Here is a 24,483-nt window from a genome sequence, read left to right on the forward strand (position 1 = left end):
CCTAGAACCATGAGCCAAACAAACTTCTCTGCTGTGTAAATTTCCCAGACCGTGTTATTCTGTAATAGCAACACAAAACAGGCTAAGACAGCCGCCCATCCAAGTACCTGAAACTATAGGCCGCATCTACAAGTTATTTTAGACTTTGCTTTTATACAATCCAGAAATGTGTCATTCTTTGGAAAATACGTCACATGGCAAGAGATCTTTGATTTTTAGTTACAGCACTGACACAGCCTCTGCTCTCGCTGCAAGCAGGGGCAACGCCTTCTGCTAGTGTTTCCCATGAATTCCCACAGTCTCAGCACAGGAGACAGACAGAAAGTATCTGCAGGGTAGATAGAGACTAGGAACCTGTACAAGGAGAAAGCCACAAAGGCTGAGGGTTTTCTTGAAGGTCTAATGACCTAAGGGGATATTTTAAAAAGTCATGGACTAAAATTAGGTTGAAATCTAAAGTAAGGGAGCTGGAGAGATGGGTCATTGGTTAAGAGCACTCGCTGATCTTCCAGAAAACCCAGCTTAAATTTCTAGGACCCACATATTGGCTCAGAACCATCTGTAACCCCAGTTCCAGGGTATCTAAAGCCCTCTTCTGGCCTCCACCAATCTCAGGCATGCACATGGTACACAGGTACACATGCAAGCCACACACCTATACACATATTAAAATAAATAAATCTTAAAACTTAACAGAATTTTAAGAGTGTGTTCTTTGTGGGAGTGACTCTGCATTGCCTGTCACTAACAGGTAATGAACAGGTAAGGTCCTAAAATCAGGTTATGTTGAGCACCTGCTGTTTCACACTTTGAAAGAAGAAATACTGCTGTTTAGTACAGTGGGAGAAACTCTGCCCACTTTCTACTGCAGGGTAGTAGCTAATGTCAGACGATTTTCCCTGTGTGTGCTAATGTAAGTGTTCTGACCATATCTAAGGTAGGATGGGCTAAGTTATGATGCTCAGCAGGCTATGTGTGTCAAATGAAGTCTTGGTCTATGACATTTTTAGCTTATAATGGATTTATTGGGACAAAGGCCACTTGAGTCAATGAGTACCTGTCTTCTGTGGCTTAGACTTAGGGAAAGTATTTTCCTGGGGAGCATTCAGAACTGAAAGCAAGGGTACAGACTCTGGACATGGCCATTCACACTGAGCTCCTTTCTGAGGAAGCCAGTTTCTCCCATGTATCCATCTAGCATACACTTCCTGTGTTCACTCTGCCACTCTGGCCAGGATATGGGCTTCCACAGACTGAGAGGGGAGGTGCTGGAATGTTCTCACCTTACTGTCCAGAGGACTTAATAGCCTGAGCAAGTTGCAGTTGGCAAATTTCAGGTCTAGTTTCGGACCATGGAGGGCAATGACAATCTGGTCCATGAGCCTTCTGCTTTTTCAGGCTTTTTCAGTGTGTATTTTATAGACTCATGAAAATCACAACCAACCCACCATAGGCATGCCTGTGAGTAAACACTGAAATTCAGAGTTGATATGGTCTAAGTGCTGGGAGGAAATGTCCTGCAGGATAGATCTGAGGGCTTCCATATTTTCTGCTGATGTTGTTCTGCAGTCATCTGGTTAAGCCTAAATCCTTTACAACTCAAGTACACAAGGCTTCCCAGATCAAGACAGCCATGGGGACCATATGCAGCCACTTCTCCACTGGGCTGTGCAGTCACTGTGTGAGGGAGTAGGATTGCCAACTCCAACCTGATGAGCACGTTCAGCATGTCAATGTTCTACAAAGTGTTCAGGATGAGTGACACAGAATACACAAGCTGATAAAGACGACAGCAGGTTGCTTGAAACTGGCATCTCTTCAGTTACCAAGGCCTTGTTTGACATAACTATACCCAGAAAATCCAGGCTAACAGACCTTCACATCTGCTGTAGTCTCAGACATTCTCTGATCCACAGAGGCTGAGAAAAGTTATTCTTGCTGGATCGAGAGTCTGCAAAGGACACTAAGTGCCATGAACTTCCTAAGTCAACAGTGCAGTACCCAGATCACAACTGTTCCAGCTACTTATAGATAAAAGTTTAGAAAAGGGAAAAAGAACAAAGAATAACTTATATTGTGCCCAAAGCAGAATATGATTTTCATGTTGAAATATTCCAGCGATGTGCTGCTGGACTAACGTAGTATGATTTGTTGTCCTTAATTATTTGAAAAAGCTGTTTTAAAAGGTACAACAGCCCAAAGATTTGAGGAAAGGACAAGGCACCCCTGCTCATTTTGCTTCTCTTACCCCCTCCAATCTGTGCACGGTGCATACTAGGCAAGCGCTCCACACCCTCAGCTCCTCTTGTCCCTTTTGATAGAGGGTTTACCTGCATGTTGACATGGGCTCAATTGCAAAACCTTTCCCCTAAGAAAGTTTAGAGTTATCTTGGAGGTGCCACAACAGTCTCAGATATGTGCAAATCAGCACTAGGGAAAGCTGTCTGATGGGAGTCACCCACTGCTATCTACAGGTACAAGTGAAGGTCGGCCACTGTAGAAAGGACTCCCAGTCCTCATGCCCAGTGTAGAGTGGTCGAAAGAGTGGGGAGGTTGTTATTTGCTCTCTTTTTCCACAGGCATCTCCTGACCCTTCTTTCACATGTTAGATTGAGTGAGAGGAAGCCGGCAACACTCACACTAGCTCACAGCACAGAGCATCATTCTCAGGCAGCAAACCTGCTCCCCTTGGTCAGAGCCATCAATAGCTGCAGGTTCAACCAGAAAATGCAAGAGGATATTCCATGTGATATTCTACACACATGTATACATAAAGAAGAAGGAGCGAGAGGAGGAAGGAGGAGGAAGATGACACAGCGTGAAGCCATGAGGCTGGCTGGTCAATCATGGGTTGACATCAGGTTCAGAGAAGCACACAGTAACTCAGCATCTCTGCAAATCCCTGCGTCCCAGGGTGAAAGGCATTTTTTACTTGTGGAAACAGAACGGTTCCTTCTTTCACCATTTATTCTCCTGTCATTTATTTAGTTTTGATCTGTCTAAACCCCAAATTTGAACCATCCATCATTTTAACCTGCCAAGAATGTTCACCTTTCCAGAACCAAAGAGCAACAAATACTGGGTCCAAAGAACCCTCTCCCATAGCTGAGTGCCACCAGCCTTCCTTCTCCAGGGTTACAGGGTGCTCAGAGCAGACCATGTCAGCAGGACGTGCCACACACACAGCAAATCACCAAACCAGAATGCGTTAAAAAGGTTCCAGGGGACTTACTCGTGCTTGCACTAGTTCCAATCGTGTTGATTGTGGCAGGGACAGATGAGGAAGAATACAGGGACACATGGTCATGGCCGTTCTCACAACCCAGGCTCTTGTCCTGCCAGTTGGAGGCGTTGATGCAAAGCCCAGAATCCCGAGAGTTCTGCCAGCCGTTGAGCTTGTCGTCAGAGTTCTGTCTTTGGTGATAGTAGTGTGCCTGTCCATAATCCACAGAGTCCGAGCGGCCTCGGTTCTGGCTACCAAAGCTGGTCAATGTGCGGTCCTCCAAGTGATTCAGCCACATGGCTAATGCACTTCGGTCTTCTAAGGAAGTGGCTGGGTGGATCAAAGCATAGGACAGCAGCTGCCTGCTCTCCTCAATGTGCTGGTTGTGTTCGATAGAGTGTGCCAGGATCTTGGGCAGCAGTTTCATATACTCTACTTTCGCGTCAAGGTTTCCCGGCTTCAGCAAAGGCAGGTGAGTTAGCAGAAGGGAAATCACTTTATCCTTGGATTCCTGTTGCCATTGGTTAATGATTCCTGAAAGGGAAAGTACACAGGACACATGAGCAAATTACACCCACGATCACACAAAACACCACACTCTAAATTTCTATGGTTTAGGGTCTCAACTTCGTAACCCTGGGTAACTGTTCTCATCTGTGTATGAAATTGGTTAACTGACTTCAGGTTTGTACAGGCCAAAAACTTCAATGAAATACAGTTCAAAACTTCCTAGAGGGTGCAGTGGGTAGATGCACTTCTTAGAGGGTGCAGTGGGTAGATGCTCTTCCTAGAGGGTGCAGTGGGTAGATGCACTTCCTAGAGGGTGCAGTGGGTAGATGCTCTTCCTAGAGGGTGCAGTGGGTAGATGCACTTCCTAGAGGGTGCAGTGGGTAGATGCTCTTCCTAGAGGGTGCAGTGGGTAGATGCACTTCCTAGAGGGTGCAGTGGGTAGATGCACTTCCTAGAGGGTGCAGTGGGTAGATGCTCTTCCTAGAGGGTGCAGTGGGTAGATGCACTTCCTAGAGGGTGCAGTGGGTAGATGCTCTTCCTAGAGGGTGCAGTGGGTAGATGCACTTCCTAGAGGGTGCAGTGGGTAGATGCTCTTCCTAGAGGGTGCAGTGGGTAGATGCTCTTCCTAGAGGGTGCAGTGGGTAGATGCACTTCCTAGAGGGTGCAGAGGGTAGATGCACTTCCTCAATGCCTATGACGCCCTGTGTAAATCTCGGCATCATAGCGAACATCTCATTACAGGTGTTCTTTGTAGGTAGAAACAAAAGGCTCGAAAGTTCAAGGCCATCCATGACTACCTAGGAAGTCTGAGGCAACATGAACTACATGAGACCTTGTCTCAAGTCCTGGGAGCTGGAGAGATGGCTCAGTGGTTACTCTTCCAGAGGGCCTGGGCTTAATTCCCAGCACCCACATGGTGGCTCAGAACTGTCGCTAACTCCAGTCCCAGATGATCTGACACTCTCTTCTGGCTTTCTCAGGTACCATAAACACACATGGTGCACAGACGTACAAATCTCCATTTTATAACAAAATATATAATATTTTATTAAGCATATTTATTTTACATATATAATATTATATAATACACATATAACAAAATATAAAATACATTTTAAAACCAACAAATGCTTAGCTGTCAAAGAGATGACTGGTTTGGTCCAAGCAGAGAACTGACATCCCCGTCTTCCTTCTTAGACAAGACTAGGCACAGCTATAAACAGAAAGGGGCCAAGCATGATGACATTCCCATCAACCGAGAATCCACACGAAGGAATTCTCGGAGCGAAGCTGCCTCCCCACTCCAGACATCTACTAGAAGCACCTTAAGTGCTGGAGAAGGGATATGTGTGAAGTTGCTTCAACTTCCTACACAGAAGAACATGTCAGGAGAAAAGGACTCAACACTGCTGTCCCCGAATCTTAGTGTTGACAGCTGCAGCTTTCTTAAGAGGAAAATGTAGGAAAGGAGTCATACAGCTCCAGAGACACCTTGGGTCCCATATACTAGTAGGATATTCTTCTTTCTATGAAAATCTGTATGGTTTTCAACACTTCATTTTTACTTTAAAATTCTTATCGGTATTGATGTGTGAGTATGGTACATGTGCATGTGTGTGCCTACGTGTGTGCAGGGCAGCAGAGCACACTGGATGCTATTCTAAGGAACATTGCCTACATCTGTTTAGACGAAATCTCTAGGTCCTGGCTCTGACATGCAGGGCTGGAATTACAGGCATACACCACTATGCCTGGCATCTTTACATGGGCTCTTAATACTTAAGCGTTTTAAGCATGTGCTTCAGTATCTATCACTAAGGATACTTGCAATGGCATGTAATCTGTTTGCAGACCAGTTCTCAGCCTGTGGGTCGAGACCCTTTCACAAGAGCTGCTTAAGACCATCAGAAAACACAGATATTTACACTGTTGTTCATAAGAGTAGCAAAATTACAGTTATGGAAATAATTTTATGGTTGAGGACCACTATAACATGAGGAACTGTATTTAAGGGTCTCAGTCTCAGGAAGGTTAAGAACCACTGCTGGAAACCTTTGTTACCCTCCAAATCGAAAGTCGCAAACTCTGAAGCCCTGGATAGCTTCGAACTCGCGGCTGACTCCACCTCAGCCTCCTAGCTGCTGGGACAGCAGACATGAAGCACCTTGCCCAGCATGCACAATGAATGCCTCGTTGCTCTACAGTTTCCTCCAGGGTCATGCATGTGAAGAGCTGCCCCTTAACACTTCCCTCCCTGTCCCGCTCAAACGATGAATGATACACGGTGCCTGTTGAGTTTTGGAGACAGTTAACCAGAGAGCGTCTTCAGGTTGGACGGGTTAATCATAAGCTACAGACCCATTGGCATGTACTAAGGCCTCTTCAGAACACTTGCAAAGAAAAATCTCAGTGTTATGGCTTTATCTAGAGTTCTCTGAAGGTCCTATGTTGAAGGCATGGTCCTCAGTTTGTAGATATTCAGAATGGAGTCTAGAAGGAGATTTTCTGATCACTGCACACTCTACACCAGGAATGGACCCCATCTTTCTCTCTTTTTGCTTCTTGACTATCATGAGTTACAGTTTTCTTAACCAACCATTATATAATCTTCCAAATTGAGAGTGAAAATAAAACTTCCCTCTTTTTAAGTGGATTTTCTCTTTGATACTGTGTTACAGTTTCAGAAAGTTAACCAATTAGCATTGCAGACATGGTGTTTTTGAAGTCAGGCATGGGAGTTAATCCTAGACCTGCCACTTAATTTGTAGTGGAATTCTGTTACATTGCTTAACTTGTTTGAGCCTTAACTGTCACATCAGTAAGTACCAATAGCTTCTGCCTTCCTTGGATTAAATGGGAGGAAGTACCAAAAGGACCAGTTGAGTACTTAATGGGAGAAACAACCCTTTCCTTTTGTTCTGCATCAGTCAGACCCACAGAAAGATGATGTAAGCTGCTTTGGACATGTATTGCAAATAGAGGGAGGACACAAAGGAAGTCATTAAAAATGTCACCAAGTAGAAAAAAAGATAAGGAGTGAGGGAGGATGATGCTATGGTGAGTTTCATTCATCTCCCAGACCCCTTTAAAAAGAGAGGCCCTGCCTGGTGGGACATGTGAAGTTCTTTATCTGGTGGCCATCAGCTAAGCAATTAGCTAAACCATCAGAGAGCTAAGACGCCCTTCTAACTGTAAGAAGCGAGACTGGACTCTCTTCATGTGGGGTTTTCTGGGATGCTGAAGAGTCGCTATGTGGTGCAGAAGACACTAAAGACCGAGAAAGGCTACAGTGAAGGAATGGGAAGCCAAAACCATGAAAACACAGAAGAGTTGTGGTGGGAGTGTCTAAAATTCTTGTTCCCAGGGCAGTGGCAGGAGTTTGGGGGTGAGGGATCAGGGATAGGGGGTGGGGATGGGGTAGGGCACTGGGATGAGATGGGGCAGAGGGGTGTCTGAATATTCCTGGACACTCTACTAATAAGACTAGATATACTACCAGCAGCACAGGTTCTTAGTAAAATAACACAGGCCATATACAGTTCCTGAAACTTTGCAGTAGTCAAATTCCAAAAAAAAAAAAAACAAAACAAAACAAAAAACAAAAAAAAGCAATGAGCTATTTGATTTAAGTCAACACTAAAGTATCATTTAAACATGCAATCATTACCGATCACCACGGAGACAGACATGTATCCTCTTGGGACTTGAGTTAAATTTTTGAAATCCAGAGCTTATGTTATCACTGACATATCCTCATTTGAGTGAGCCATGTTGTCATGCTCATGCTAGTGAGCAGGTCAGCATGGACTAAAGACATTCTAATGGAGAAGGACATGAGGCAGGTGACCCCAGGATTTAGCTAATTGCCACTAGGTAAAATATCTGATTGTCACCAGAAATGAGAAGTTCATGTGTCTTACTACAGAGCCTGTCTTTTAACAGGGCCTAGGAGATGAATAAAAACTCATAATATCTTCATTATGTGGTTCCTTCTGGCCTCTAACTCACAGCAATCCTGCATCAGGCTCTCTGCTGAGATGGCAGACATGGGGCATGAGTCTGGCATGCCCTACAGGATGGCTATATTTAGGAGGGAAAGAAACCTAGCCAGTCTGTCCAAGGGTCTCAAGAGTCCCAGGGAGGAAACAAAAAGGCCCAGAGGAAGGAGAGAGGTGTCAAAAGCCAACAGTGACCCAGGGCAGGCTGCATGCACACATACCCTTACAATTAAATTTGGGAACAACATTTAATAAAAATGTGAAGCTGAAGAACTTCCTAGACTCTTGCTAGGCCACTTCCCTGTTTAGACATTCTGCCCTCACAAAAGGTCGGTCTTAAAAAAAAATGTCAGGACAAAAATAAAACATAAATAGGACTCAGAGTGCTAGTGACACAGGTTATCTCCAGTCATCGCTTTCTGCCAAGGACTAACCCAGGACTCCAAGGGAAGAAGCACAGCAGAGGTGGAGGATGAGAGATCTCTGTCCCAGGTCCCTTCTAGGGCTGTAATAGCCCTATCCTCAGGATTAGCCCTCTGATGGTTTGAGGTTGTGGCGTGGCCAGGAAGACAACGTGTGTTTTGCTTACCCTGCCTGGGAACTCAGCTGTAAGGCTGCTTTCTGAGGCTAACCACACCTACTGGCTCAAACATCTATTACTCTAGCTGTCACACTGACAGCTAACAGTACTGAGTGGTTTCTGTGGGCCAGGCTCTCCTGTAAGCCATGTGCATTTAATTACTCATTGGATGCTCTCAAGGAGCTTAGCAAGAGCCGGCAGGGCGGAGGATCTTATAACCAGCCTTATTTTGCTGATGAGAGATACAGAGTCTCGGAACAACTAAGTTGCCATCAGTCCCCTGACTAGAGGCAGAACAAGGCAGACAATTAGCTACAGATGGTTATCTCCTCATCATTTAGATATGTTAGTATTTGTGGTATGTATACACAGTGGTTACATCGACTGTGTATCAATGCTTAGCTATAGTTACCAAGCTGAGGAAGTGTAGCCAAAAGAGCTTCAGAGACAATGAAGATGATACTTTTTGTGGCCTTAGGGAGCTCTTAATCTCTCTCTCCTCTCTCTCTCTCCTCTCTCTCTCTCTCTCTCTCTCTCTCTCTCTCTCTCTTCCTTACAACTTTTTTTTTTAAAAAAGAGATACATGTACAGTTTTTTAAGAGCATTTTGGAATAAAACTATATGAATATATTTTTGTCAGTCCTTGATTTTTTTAAAGCATTGATAGTATGCATTGAAATCTTACTAGTTGCAATGAGCATAAAGTACATGTAAAACAAAATGTAACATGGAAATAGTCAAAGTTATCTTGGTGTGTATAGATTGAACATAATGATTTTTAAATACCAAAAATTGCCACAAGGCTATCTTCTTAGCTCTTGAGTTATTTTTAAGGTCTAGTTGTACTCCACTCTGAGAGGGTGCTATACACTTGTTGCTTTTTTTTTTTTTTTTTTTTTTTTTTCCTAAGAAGGACTGAGGCTTCCACTTTTTGGTCTTTCTTTTTTGTGAGCTTCATCTGGGCATATACCTCAAAGATGCTCCAACATACAATAAGGACACATGCTCCACCATGTTCATAGCAGCCTTATTTATAAGGCTGGAAAGAACCTAGATGTCCTTCAGTAGATGAATGGATACAAAAAGTGTGGTACATTTACACAATGGAGTGTTACTCAGCTACTAGAAACAATGACTTTATGAAATTCCTAGGAAAATGGATGCATCTAGAGACTATCATCCTGAGTGAGATAACCCAGTCACAAAAGAACAGACATAATATGCAGTCACTGATAATTGGATACTAGCCCCAGAAAGCTCTGAACACCCCAGAAACAACTCACAGTCTTTGGAAGGGAACCTCATGCTCTTCCCTGAGGCCCAGGGGGGTGGTGTTTAGTGAGTTTCCTGAAGCAGTGTTGTAGAGATGGCAGTGTGTAACTTTAGGTTTCAGGGTATAAAAGATACAGCTTCTGCCTTGTTCTCTGCTCTTGAGTGGCTCACTTTGAGGGATGTCAGCAGACCTACTGAAAGATTACTCTGTACCCAGGAGGCAACCCAAGGTTGTTCTGGTGAGGAACCAAAGATGTCTTCGTGGTATGATGAAACTCCCTGAGCAAGAACAACTTGAGGAGGAAGTCGGGACAGGAACCTGGAGATGCAGAAGCTGTGGAGGGGTGCTTGCTTGCTTGTTTTTTGTTTGTTTTAGACAGAATCTCTCTGTGTGGTCCTTAGCTGTCCCTAGAACTTGCTCTGTAGGCCAGGACGTCCTCAAACTCAGAAATCTACCTGCCTCTGCCTCCTGAATGCTGGGACTGAAGGCTGCCCCTTCCCCATCAATCAGTAATTAAGAGACTGCCCAACAGGCTTGCCTGCAGCTGGATTTACGAAAGCATTTTCTCCTGTGTTTTGTTTGTTTGTCTGTTTGGGTTATCTGCTTTGTTGTATGTTTTGTTGTTGCTTTTCTTGGCTTGGATTGGATTTTTTGAAACAAGGTTTCTCTGTGTAGGTAGCCCTGGCTGTCCTAAAACTCACTCTTTGGGGAGCGCACAGGCCTCGAACTCAGAGATCCACCTGTTTCTGCCTCCCCGTGTTGGTATTAAAGGTGTGTGCCACCACCACCAAGCAGAGGCCTTCTCTCAGCTGAGGTTCTCTCCTCTCTTGGTGACTGTAGTTTGTTTAAGATTGACATGGGACTCATCAGCACAGAGGTCCTCTGCCAGTCTCCACCTCACAGATGCTAGTCACGTGCGGCTAGCCCCCTTGCAAAGGAAACCTCAGTCCTGCTAAGAGTGTTCACATGACTAGAGCTTCAGTCAGTATTCTGAGGGACCCTGAGCCACAACTACACATTTCAAGATCCACAGAAACATTGTGCTTACATATGTATTGTTCTAATCAGCCAACTTTGAGTAATTTGGTTCATGGCAAAGATAAGTAATATATATCTAAGTGCCTCTAAGGAAAAAGAAAGCTGTATTCTGAATGTTTGGTTCATCTGACATTGCTCTTCCTATTCTGAAACAGACCCAGGACAGTCCCTTCTGCTACCAACTGCTTCCCTAAGTCCTTTCACCTCTATTTTCAGCTCCCCAACAGAGACAGACCATGAGTTAGCTCCCTCAGTCCCTTCAGGGAAAAAATCATGGAGCCTGGAGCTACACCCACAGTAAGGGGTGAGATTTCTCAGGGGAAGTTTGAAAATTGTTTCTGATTATAATTTGGCCTCCCAATGGTGGTCTGCCCACAGAAAACGGTATACTGATTATCTGGATTTTCAGTACATCCTGTCTACCATAGCTCCCCATGTCAAATTACTAAGCCAGCATTGCAGGATCTGTCTTCCTGCTTTCCAAATGGTACAAGTTAGCCTCTAAGCATGAGCATCTGTGACAATATTCCAGGATTGAACATCTCTACCATCAAACAGAAGGCAGATCCTACACAAGGAGACTTGGGAGATGCTAGCTAGCTAAATCCCAATAGATGCCCATCAGCCTTCTTTGGGGTGTCCATATCCTTCAATCTCTTCCTGACTCACCCCAGCATCAGCCTGTATGGAATGAGAACCAAGCGTGGGAAACTAAAGTCCAAAATCTATTCATTTTGATGGGGCCAACCCATCTCAACACCCTCTTAAGTGCCTTCTCTGAGTGAGGAGCCCAGGTGTGCTGGGCTTTTTACGTAGGAAAATTAACAGTTTATCAAGTTCAATCCAGTGACATGAGAAAAGTAAAGGAGAAACTGAGTTATAGTTCAAAACCATGAGGATTAGAAAAACTGCCCCTCAATTTTCGGGGTGACAAGTTTGTGTCATTGCCACACAACCATGTGTCAATGTTTAAAGGCTGCAGTTGTTAGTAAATGACCTTAAATTGCTATCCTATTATGCCCTGTTTTCAGTTTAATAACGTTCACCATAGAGGCTTTTCCACAAGTGCACATTCACACGAGGAACTGGCTAAATACATGTGCTTGCTACAAGGCAGTAAGATCAGTGGGAGCTGATGGTTAATAATCCTGGTTAGAGTTTACATTACAAACTCAATCCTGGACACAGCAGAAACAATTATTCTAAATGTAGTATAATTCTGAATGACTCAGAAACCAGAAACAAAACAAACACACAAAACAAATTGATAATTCCAAATAGCAAGCATTTGATGGAGTGTGAGCTGACACAGGGCACCCTCCAAAATGGAGACAAAGGTGGTAAATGCAGCATGTGAGCAGTGAGTCTCCTGCATAGGTCTCCCAAGGTAACTTCTTGAGCTGGGAGAATAGTCTGGGTAACTTGGTGAGGGTCTGCAAATTGTGCTGACGTATCAGTTACCATGAGAGAGCCAAATGTCTACAGTTACCAAGACCCTGTTGTAAGCAGTAGTGCCTTGTATGAGAGAGCATCTCTTTCCCTTGTCAAATGGTCCCCACTAGTCCTCTACTCTGGCATTCACACCCTGCACACTCTCCTACGATCAGGTATCAGTGTGATTAACTGAATGTGGCAGAGATGTCTTGGTAAACTTTCAGTTCCTTCCTTGCTTTCTCTGTTCCCTTGCTGTGAGGAGGGCCAGTGATACCAATTATGAAGAGACTTGGGCATTGCCAGAGGAGGAAATGAAGGCTCAGGCCTTCTGCTAAAAGTCAGAACAGGCTTGGCAGACATGCCAGTGAGCAACCTTAAAATTACTGCTCCAGCTCCAGCTAATATCATGACAGTGACGTGGTCAGAGACTTTGGACCTGCCCTACCCAAGTAGGCTGATATGTTAAGCCATTAAGTTTGGGGGTAATTTTTTAAATATATATTTTTTAATGTTTATTATTTTGTTTTACCTGTATGAGTGTTTTGCTCACATGTATGTCTGTGTGCCACCTGTGTCTGGTGCCCTTGGAGGTCAGAAGAAGGTATGTGATTCCCTGGAACAGGAATCATGGATGATGTGAGACAGCACGTGCTGAGGCATCCCTCCAACCACCGCCCCCACCCCGGGAATAATTTCTTGCACAGCAGTGGATATCTGATACAAAGGGGTTTTGTATACTTAGTAAAAAACAAACAAAAAATTCCTGCCAAGACTCAGGGAATATCTTGGAAGAGAAGGTGGGGAGAAGGTGAGAGCTGGGAGATGGCGAGGCTTCTGCCAAGTGCTGCCTGTGGACACGGCGCTGCTCTGTGCAGCTGTGAAGACACAAGACTTGCACAAGATCAAGCCAACCAAAATTCCAGCTTGGGCAAGGGAGGGGAGTCATGAGACTCCATCCCTAGATAAGGAGCTATCGACAATTGACTGCTGGGAATGGGAGAAGCGCACGTCTCTTGGAGCCTTGGTACTTGGTGCTTTCTCTTCGTACAACACTCCCCCCTGAGCCTCTCCGCTCACTGTTGTGCGAGTATCACTTTTCTAATGAAACCTCGCTCATACTAAGTTGCTCACCTCACCATCTTATCCCGCCTTCCCTCATCCCTGGCGCTGCTTTAATCTCTCACAGTGCTTATCCCCATGTGGCCTGCTGGGTGTCTAACAGAAGGCAAAACAGTCCAGGGCTTTACTGAACTGCCTCAAGATTATGTGGAGGGTGGAAAAGTCTGCTGCATAACAAAAGCATCCTGGGGTCTCTCCCTGATTGTCATGATACCAATGAAAGAAATTTTCACACACTCACGCATGCGCACACACACACATGGTTTTAGAGGCTGAAATAGCAGAATTAAATGTATTTAATACAACTCTTTTGCAAACTTCTGCTGAAGATCAAAAGAAAAACAATCCCAATGGCATTGTGTCAAGATGGTTTATGTCCGAACGGTGAGTTTTAATAAAATGTCCTAGGGACAGGCTCCTAGAACTTATGGAAATTGGAGATGGAAACACCATTCCCTTGCTCTTGACAACCACATGATGCATTCTTACATGTGTCATTCACTTAGCTGCTTGGATTGGAAGCCTATCTGGCGAAGACACATTGTGTGGAGGCTTGAGTTTCTGCACTTGCCAATCTTCACTCCCACCGAAGTCCCAAACCCCCTACACCATGAAATGAGGATGACCCTCGGTCCTTGTGCTGATTGATAAAATGAAATAAAAGCTGGTGCTTTGTAAAACTGCATGAGCATTGGGTATTGTTCCATGAGAAGACCGGAAGTGAGAATTCTGACAGAATCTCACAGTACGGCCCCGCTCTACAATGTCCAGTGCAATGTAAGGGGGCCTCAGACAAGACCAAGGCCTAAGTGTTTGGCTCTGCCCAGAGAGGAGAGCTGGTGGGAGTATGGTGGAGAACCTAGCAGTTTAGAAAAGAGCTTTAATATTTCCTGCTTGAATACATGGGCCAACATGGACAGCAGCTAATTCACACAATAGGAATTAACCCTAGGAAATATGAGGCGAATTACAGCCAATGGTTCTACCCTGGCACTAGAGTGATGCTCTCTCAAATGAACCCAGACTGTTCCGCCATGAGATTCCCACACTTCCTAAACTAAACAGTTCCTTAACAATGGACAGGCAAACGATTTCATCTGAAGAGCTGGGAATCTAATGTGTCAGTATGAATTTGTGAGTTTATGCTATGTAAATACTGTCATCAAGAAAGAGCACATTGATGTTCCCAGAGCATGGATATAGAAGGTGCTGATGGTGACATTTGTATGTTAGGCATTTTGGTATAAAATATGAAGCATTGCACATATAAGTCATTCTGTGGAGATGAAATGGATGGTTTTTATTGAGGTAAGATATCTGAATCTTTGTCGCAAATTAACTATGCATTGCCTTATGAAAGGAAGTTTGGATTAACCACAAGAACAGAGTTAGGTGACCCCGGAAGGCATCCATCTGTGCTGCGCCAGCACAGCCCTGTAGAGGGCGTTAGAGGCATGCTTCCTTTGCTGATCTATTACCCTGGGGATTAGTGCTGAGGCACGCAGTAAAAGCTGGACTCACAGGCTAGTAGGTTTGGTCAGACACAGAAACTACCTGTAAAGTTGAAGTGTTGGGGCCAGAGAGCAGCAAGGACACCAGGGAAGGTGATGGTAAGGAATGAAATGGCTGTGGCCATGTCCTCTTTGAAGCCCAGGACTAAGCAGGTCTGTAGGTCAATGGCTAGAGCAGAGCTAGTTGGACGGACCGGGTGGCAAGCTCTTGCTGTACTTCGTAAGAAACTGCAGAGGACAAAAACTGAGACTGTACATAGGTAGGATGTGACTCATGCTTCCTGAATCAAGGGCGATGTCTAAAATTCTATAAGAAAGGACAAGACCAAGAGGCAGGGAAAGTCATGGAGCACAAGGAAGAACAGAGGGTGAAGAAAAGGCCCAGGCTAGCAGGGTCCAGATATGAGAGAGCTTTGTCCACTCACTTTCAACAGAGCAGGTCCAGGAGACCCACATGCTATGTTCTGAGCTGCTCCATCTCACTGCGGAGAGGGGAGACCTGGATGGGAGGGGCTCCTTCCAGGAGATAAATCTTCTGAGGGTTATGGCAGGAGGTAGGAGGAAGGAACTTCTAGAAGGTAGGAAGTAGTTCTAGGCCCAGGGGTTTTAAAACTTGATGACTGGCCCTCATCATTACCTTCAGGTCTTGGGGACATGGCCCCCCGAGGAGAAAGACAATGCAAAGCTCTAACCTCACTACCCTGACTGAGGATGACAGCAGGTCCTGTATCACTTCATTTTAACATTCTTACCTTTAGACAAGGAAGTACCTGTTAATGCATCTACTACTTAACTTTAGTCTCTGTCGAGGTGAACAGCCTGGCACTAGGCCCTGCCCTTTCAATACAATTGGCAGAGAGCCTCGTGAACTGCTGAAACCGCAGAAATGTCTGCCGTGAGAATGACTTGGGAGGAATGAGACTACAGGAGTACGGAGACCCTCGGAGATGGCTCCGTCTTTGGTAAAAAGCAGTTACTTTCTGATGTAGAAGATCCTCTGCTCTCAAGAAGATTCCCATCCAGCATCCAACACACTCCTTGTCAAGAAGCAGAACTCCCTGGACTGGGATCTGGGTCTATTTTTGCTACTCTAGTACAGATGGTCATCAGCTGTTTAAATCCTATGAAGGAGATCTCTGCTGTTGACATCAGATACTCTCTGATGGAGATGTACCTAGTATATATCTAAATTCTCTCCCTCCTCTCTTCTGCCCCTTCCGTAGTCCAGGGATGGCAGCAGCTGAAGATTCTGCCTCCCATCCCCAATCTTATTATATCACTTTATTCTTCATGCCTTTGAGCCCCATCATTGCCCTGGCCACATCCTTCTCCATAATCAGAGCCCTGCCTCAAGAGCAGTCAGCTGCTCCCTTCCCTGAATTGGGGCTGACCATATAGTCTTGCTAGACCGGTTGAAAGACATGCATTAATTTTTCTGTGATAGCTGATCGACGGCAGTCTGTTCTTTTTCCTCAGATACCTGCCCCATCAACAGTAGAAACCAAGACAGAACTGCAATAACAAGTGGTGCCCAGAAGACAGAGCAGCCTTTCCCTCCCAGAAGCTCCATCCCAGTTTCCTCTAAGCCAGAGATCTCTGTACCGTGGATCATGGATCAGTCCTGCCTCTCCTCTCACAGAAACACAGGTGAGGTTGAGTCACCTGAGGACAACATTCAGGTAGTTAAGTACCCAAGCTGCACTCTAGAAACACCTTCTGGAAGCATTCATTTCCAAGAACTGCATTAAGATGGCTGGCAATCCCAAGTAACGTGGTGGGAGGTGGGATGGAACAGAAGAAGATGGATCCCGAAGTGTTACGTGGATCGCTGAGCTGTATGAACTTGTTAGAAATGCAGACTCAGCCCCTACGTCCCACACAGGTACAAAACACAGACCCTGTTAGAGTAGCTTCCCGGATGACTGAGATCAAGGCTTATTTGTGTTTGAGGACTATGGAGAGGAGAAACCAAGAGAAGCACAGCCTCCATGTTCTAGTCTGATACTCTCCAGGTAAGGCTAGTGCGAGGCCAGGAGAAGGGCTAGGAGGAATTGCTTCAAGAGTGGTGTGGACCTTTTATTCCCCTCCCCCCAGAAGTCATGGAGTGTAAAACAGTAGGCAAGCTATGGGAATGTTGCAGTGTTTCTGAGGCAAGGCTGACCTCCCTGCTTTTCTGTTCATCATCAGCTATCTAGTGAAGAAGGGTACAACATTTAAGGACAAGCAGAGGAGGGGTGACCCCACTTATTGAAGTTCAGTGTGCTGTACAATAAGGTGTGGCCCAGCCTGGGGTGGCCACAGACACAATGAAGCAAAAATGTCAGTGCTAGCATTATTTTTAACCCATATTCCCACCCCTCACAGCCTCTACATAGTCCACTCCCAGGAGGAGGGCACTGATGGGTCTGGCGGAAACCATGGCAGCCAGAACATTACCTCTGAACAGCTGCTCCACAGAGCCTTCTGGTGAAGACGTATTAACTCACTGGTCTGCCGGTGAACCACGAGACATGCGGCGAGAGGAGCACAGCTCTCTTGATTAGAGGACCATAATACTGTGCTGAGTTTGAAGGGGAGGGCACAGACGCTGTACTGGTTATACGGAGCTGAAACATTACACTTGAACCGGATGGTAGTTGAAAGCTGTGTGCGTGGATGGAATGATCACTTAAGGGTTTGCTCCATCTCCTCCCTCTCCAGTTCGTCCTCCTCCTTTTTCTCCCCTCCTCTGGTGTCTGCTGGGGATAGCTCATCATTATTGAGTGGTCACCTGAGTATTGTGATGTCAGAGGTGTCAGCCACAGGGAGCAATGCTAAGGGGGGGTGAGCCAGTCAGGCTTGCTTCAGTACATGCGTGACTGTGGTATGTGCTCTCAGAACACATCTAAATGTGCTCTGTCTACCTGACAACACTTCACTTCTCAAACACTTCCTGAAAATAGCCTCCCTATTCCAAATCCACGCGGGAAAACCAAGGTGCTGTGCAAGTTGCCTTGGGTTCCACACCTATACCCTGGCACTGCTGCAGATGGTGCCAGAGCCCTTGGTCACTTGTCTGGGCCAGACTGGAGGGCCAGGCTATTATAGAATGTTTCCACACACTTTCTATTCCTAACAGTGATTACAAGTATTGCTGGCCACACGCTCCGGCGGCACCAGCAGACTGTTACACTCTTAGTAAGGCACCCATTTAGGATCATGACCCACAACATGTTTGCACTGGATACCAATTTGCTGGTTCTAGAGAGCCTTGAGCTCTTTACATCTTATCTCAAATGCTGCTAACTGAGCCTAGATTAAGACATCTGGAAATGCAATTTAGATTCGAGAAAAATCAGCAGTTTAGTCCACACAACCCTGGTCCTACCCTGGATGCCAACAACATCAAAAATTGGCAGGAGGAAGTAGAAAAAGGACTCTGCTCATGACTCCACAGCAGGGATGGGGTTTATCTCTTCTTTTCTTTTTTTAAATTCAATCTGGCATTTGCAGCATTGGTGCTGAGGAAACAGAAAAGAACTGAAAGGTGGTGTGGGTGTGTTCCTCTGTCTGTCCATCCCATGTCTGTGTGTGTGTGTGTGTGAGAGAGAGAGAGAGAGAGAGAGAGAGAGAGAGAGAGAGAGAGAGAGATTATCCAGGTACCTTGATCCTGATTTGTAAAATGCCTAGGGACTTCAGAGAAAAAGGAAGCAAGCTGCTTGGACTAAGCCACAAACATGGGGACCATACATGTAACCTTTAGCACATGGGAACAGACCTGTAACCTTTAGCACACGGGAACAGACATGTAACCTTTAGTTTATGGGGAACAGACATGTAACCTTTAGCACATGGGAACAGACATGTAACCTTTAGCACATGGCCTTGCTGAAGTCATCACGGAACAGATTCCAGGTCCTAAATAAAGCCCCAGAAAGCACACATGGAGAGCTCTGGCTTGGGTATAAAACAACTAATGGGAGCTACAGAGATCAAATATAACTGAGGTGATTTGGTTTAAAATCTGCCATAGATTCCTTTCAAACACGTAGTAAATAAAATAAAACCTCATTATAAATGAGCCTCGGCTGTCCCCCATGTGACTGCTTTGCTGTCTCTCATGTGACTGGCCTCCCAATTTAGCGCGTACCCAACTCCCAATGACCTGCAATAACACTATTCCCAAATTAGAGCTCTTGATTTGACTTGGCTTTAGTTCCTCCCTCAAAGCAAAATAAAGCATCCGTTTTCTTATTTTCACATTCATAATACTCCCCCTTGGAGCTGCCAACTCAAACCCTGCTCCAGGCAGACTGAGCCCTCCCTACATTTTTTTTTCCCCTTCTTCTGGTTAGCCAAGAGCCTGACGGAAAAACACCAAGAGACAAAAACAAAAACAAAATCAGACGAAAATTCCAAGTAAGTGACATTCAGCTGGAAAAGCTGATTCACATGCAAATAAAATCCTCCCCGAATTCACTTGCATCTTATGATGCAAGCCCCTGGCTTCAACTTTAAAAGGGCAATATGAAATCCCTCAATTAAACTTACTCTGGAATACTGGAATTCTCTGGCAGGGTTTCTCAGCTAATGATAAGAAACTCATCCTCCAAATGGTAGCAGGATGAAACCAATTGAGAGAGAGCCCAGGGCATCCCTATCTAGGGTCAGCCATCCTGAAATCTCCAAGGGGGTCCTGCATCTTCCTGTCCCCATTCACCCTCAGACCTCTCCCAGCCTGTGAGGAAATCAGGTACGGGATGGGTCCCCCTGGAAAGTGTTCTCTTCCCAGCAGACACACGAATGTGAAGGACTGTGCTAAGGACACCGGACTCAGCATTCTGTCCAGCATCTGCCATTCCCTGGACAGAGCGCTGTGCAGAATCTCCATCTAAGATTCCCAGTACACCAGCCTATGAGCTCAGGCTCAGCCTGGAGACACAAGGAGATTCTGCTCCTCATTCTGACATTCAGGATGAAGGTTCATCTGACATGTCTGTCATTTTCTTTATATGTGGCCTTTAGGGACTACAAACACTGCCTTAAATCATGGGATTATAGAGTTGGAAGGCCCTTTACTGAATGTGATTGTCTCACTACCTGGGCCTGATGCTCCAGGCCATGGGAATCTCTTCCACTGTCAGAGAACTGACATGACAAAGCCATAGTTGTCCCTGTAACATCTGCCCTAACTGAGGTCCATTTTCCTAGGCCATTGAAAAACAAACCTATGATCCTCCCATGCCATTGTTCACAGCCGTCATACGACACACAAAGGACTCAAATGTCTATCAGCTGATACACAGAATGAATGATGTATGTAAACTACTCACCCTTAAGGGGAAGAAAGTTCTGACACTAGCCACACATGCAGGAGTTTCTAAGGCATTATGCCCAGTAGATTATGCTAGATTAAAATGGGTGAATAATGTACAATTCCACTTATATGAACCCATTTCTGAGAAAAAGAAATCGAAACAGAAGTTGCTGGTGGCTGGGGCAAGAAGTAGAAGGGCTCATGTCTGATTAAGATGGCAAAGGAATTTTAGAACAGAATTGCTCTGATGGCCCCTCAACTTTGTGAATGTGATTAATACCAGATCGGTCTTTAAAATGGATAAAGCAGGTGAATTTTATGTTAGGAGTATTTATGACAATAAAAATATAGAAAGATAAATCTACTCTCCTTTTCTCAAAACAGCGATTCCCTCATATCTGTCTTATTAGCTTACAGCATTTGAAAATTATTCTTGGAGACGTGCTTTCTAGGCACCCCCACCTCTTAGTCTCTGTCCTCTGAGTACATTTAATATCTCTGAAAACCAGGTGTCCAGAGATGAACGTTGCAATGGGTTCAGCTGCCCTCTTCTCAGGGTCCTGTTCTGAGGCACCCCCTGTAACCCCAACACTGAGAGTTGCATTAGAGTGGGTCTCCTGCTTCAGCTACTAGGACAAAGGTCTAGGAATTAAAAACAAGAAACCACTTCACAGCCCACTGTCCCAGATATGGCTCTGTTCCCCAGATGGCTATGGCCAGTTGCAGCTGAGAAACTAACCCAGAGAAGGCAATGGGAGAGGGGCTTAGCTCAGCACACACTGGCCTTTCAAGAGATTTTTCTGATGTTTTCTAGGTTTTGGGCAAAGGAAATGGGCAGAGATTTTGATAGCTGCTTCTCTGTCCTCTACCATAAGCCGGGGGCACGATCAGGGTGTTCAGAAAAGTCTAAATGGGTGCACCCCCAGAGATTAGTACACTGCATTCCACTGGGTGCAAAGATACACTCAGGACTCATCTTCCGCCCTGGAAAAGGCTGTAAAGTTTGAGGCAGGAAAGCTCCTTTTTGCATTCTGAAATCTACTGAAATGAACGTCCTATGTTGCTCATTCCACAGGAGTCAGCCATTTCTTGAAAGTGGACTGCTCACCCTTTGGAATTGGACCAGTGATTTGGGGTACCATATGAAGTGTTGATAGATATTGATAAATATTGGCAAGCACAGCACGTAGTTTCTCTAAGGAACACTTACTTGTTAAATGAATGGCTCTTCATGGGGTAATCTTTTAAAAATTAGCAGGTGAGTTATATACCTGGGAAAGGCTGTGTGTGTGTGTGTGTGTGTGTGTGTGTATACATACATGCATAGGATGTGTGTTTTTATATGCAAGCATATGTAGGATGTGTGTGTGCTTATACATGTATGTATAGGGTATGTGTATGTATGGATGCATGTATAAGGTGTGTGTGTATGTGTAACCATGTTTGTGTGTCTCACCTCATAGCTGAACAAAGCACATGTCAATAGGGCTGACTAATTTCTCTACCTTCATCTTCTTGACTTCTGATCTTCTGTTAATATAGGAAATAATAATAGGTTGACTTTGGAAAACTTTTTCTAATGCCAGCATTTTGTTTTGAGTTTGAAAGACAGAGTTAAAAACTATTCTTTCTGGGCATCTTTTGGTTTTGGATTTTGCCGGAAAGGTTCTTAAGAACCTGTTCTCTCCTGGAGTCTGTCCACAAGATGAGCCAGGGTCAGTCTCACCTCTGTGCTGAGCACTCCTGGATAAGCAAGAGACTTGTTCTCTGGTGTGCAACAGGTTAGTCTTTGTCACATCATATGAGAAGGATAAAAAGTCAACTCTTTCATGATCAAGTTTCCCTTTAAAGAAAGGCTCTGTTCCCACAACTGCTCCATGAACTAGGCCAGCTACAGGAATCTGCATTTTCTTAGGAAAGCTGGAGTGATGGAAGGAGCTTTGGAGCACTCTGTGGGGGAAGAAGTTAAGTCTCTGTGTGGTAGGCTCTTGGGAATAAACTAAGCCAAGAAGTGACAAAAGGCCATCCCGGATCCCAGCCCTCCCCCCTCACCACAGCCCTTGTCACCTGTTGGAAGTCACCCTTTCAGCCAATAGCATAGGAGTCACAGGTGGTGGCTCTGGGGCCTCCCAGTCACCCACCTGCATTTCCTGAGACAGAAGGAGGGATTACATCCGTCTCCCAGAGCCTGAACCTGGGCCTCAGACTTATTTATACTTAGGTTTTCAGCCTTCCTTACGAGGATTACCCTGGGGGAAGTTCCATTTGTCTTTCATTCCAACCCCCTTGGAAGTGTCCTGTGGAGATGATTTTGTGAGGGAAATGACTGCTCTTCCTAGTCTTCTGCAAATAGAACAAAACCTGTACTCTGGAGGGCCCTAGCACCAGCAGCCACTTTTGTTCCTCCAGAACATGGCTCCCCGGGGAGGGTCCATCTCAGGCAGCACTGTGCAGCATCTGACAATGGAATAAACCAACCCGCAGGCTACAGAGAAGACCTGGTTTATTATCTACACCCCAGGAATATTTCTTTTGAAATTTTATTTTTTATTTTATGTGTATGCATGTTCTGTCTGCATGTGTGCATGTGCTCTGTGCCTGTTCAGAGCCCACAGAGGCCGGGAGACTGGAGTTAAAGAGTGCTATAAATCATCGCGTGGGCACTGGAAATGGATCCTGTGTCTTCTGAAAGAGCAACCAGGGCTGTGAACCGATGAGCCATCACTCTAGCCCTAAGTTCCAGCAATCTTGCAACCAGTGAGGATCAGTCATTTCTCTCTGCATCCAGCAGGCCTATTACAAACAAGGCAGCATTGGTCAAATCTAAGCCACAAACCCCTGGCTGACCTGTGTTGCGGCAAAGTGGAACTTTGGTCTCAGTTTATCTTCCTTTATGCTTTAGTTTAGTGTGTGTTTATTTTCTCTGCTGCATCATTTTTTAAATTATTGTTTGAAAGAATGAAGCTTTGAGGACATACCAAGAGCAGAACATCAGTGAGACCAGACCCTGTAGAACCAGGGTCTGCATAAGCAGATGCTTAAAATACAGCCAGTAAACAGCAGGCGCTCTCAGTAAGGTTACTGGGATCGGGGACATGTCTGAGAGTCACATAAAGAGACTAACATGGCCATGTGCAAGCCGACTTGGATTCAGAATGCAGGGCCCGGGTAGGATCTGTTTGTCACACGGCTACAGTTGGCCCAAAGAAAGACTACAACTTCCTAGTATGCAGGTATTTCCTGGGAAGACACAGCTCATGTAGGAGAGAAAATGATATGGAATAGGAGGAGCAAGAAGGTGATAGGGGACTGAGCAAGTCCAGCTATTTCTGTGCCTCCCGGGCCATGGGTATTGCTGCGGCTTAGGATTTCCCTGTGGGTCCATTTCCTCAGACCCTTTCACACACACTTCAGATGTCACTGATCTCATGAGAGAAGGACCCCTGTGACATCTGCTCACCCCAACAACCCCATCACAGCAGCCCTGGAACCATTGATTCCGTGTGACGACACCACAACGGCTGTGTGGTCTCTTTACTAGCTGCGCACTTCCTGTTGCAGAAAGAGTGCGTCCATTAGAAATCGTTCCTCTCTCAACAACAGCTCGTTCCTACAGCTTTGCTTCGAGATTTCCAGCACTCACTCCCCCTCCCCTCCCCCTTTCTATCTCCTCAGAGAAGCCCTGCTAAACTGGCTGCTTGTGCATTTTTTTTCCTTTGGCACTCCATTCATATTGCATGGAGTCAAACATTTCTAAAATTACAGGTATCCCCCACAACCAAATGATGGATACACACAGCCAATGTTTACCTTCTTCATCCCTGATCTGTGTCTGACGGGCTAATAGCCTTTACTAAGTGTGGACTAGTGTTTCTAAGAGGTTGCAGAATCTTTTCCCAAGCACAATGATGTCGCATTTCCAGAATGAGTGTGCCTAGCAGCTGGCAGAGAGATTAAAGCTCACTCACTCTTGTTCCTAGCAGTCCTGGTGTCCACGGCCTTTCCCTGTGGAGGCCAAAAGCTGTTGCTGGCTGAAGGCAAGGCCTCAAAGCTTCCTTTTTGCTTTCTTGGTTTTTCCTTGGTAGGAAATCCAAACCTGGACAGACATTAGAAATGTAATCACAGGTGAAAAGCAAATCCCAGCATGTCTCCATAGCAATCCAGAATCAAGTTCTGAAAGCAAACAAGCCATTGCTTTATTCCCTTCTCTCTGGCTCTGCTGGCAGGCTGTGAGGGGTGTGTCGGATGAGGAGAACTCTAGAACATACCATTATGATTATCTAATAATAATAACACTCTTCCTGGCATTGCCCTTTGAAAAGACTAAGATCCTCAGGTTTCCTCCACATCTCAGGAGTCTCTGAGGTGAAACGAAGAGTAAAGTACAAATGACTCCATTTTCTGGCAGTGGCCTGGCTGCTTTAAGCGCTCTTAGAACGGACACACTGGAAGCCAGCAAAAAGCTGAATGGAGATTTCAGGGTCTTGTTCCAGTTGTGAGT

The 24,483-nt window shown here is 45.3% G+C and overlaps 1 protein-coding gene across 4 annotated transcripts in view; it reads right to left on the reverse strand.

Annotated features, from left to right (window-relative positions):
* Window positions 1–24,483, reverse strand: part of SAMD4A (sterile alpha motif domain containing 4A) — a 205,736-nt gene that overhangs the window by 75,965 nt on the left and 105,288 nt on the right. For 3 of the 4 annotated variants that reach the window (XM_080916813.1, XM_080916812.1, XM_080916815.1), the window contains one exon: window positions 3,233–3,757. In XM_080916813.1, coding sequence (XP_080772939.1) covers window positions 3,233–3,757 — 525 coding nt within the window. Of the gene's footprint in view, window positions 1–3,232; window positions 3,758–17,122; window positions 17,259–24,483 lie in introns of those variants that run through there. The other variant, XM_080916814.1, reaches the window with a different exon arrangement.

The sequence above is a fragment of the Micromys minutus genome, assembly GCF_963924665.1.
Source record: "Micromys minutus genome assembly, chromosome: 5".
NCBI classification, from domain to species: Eukaryota; Metazoa; Chordata; class Mammalia; order Rodentia; family Muridae; genus Micromys; species Micromys minutus.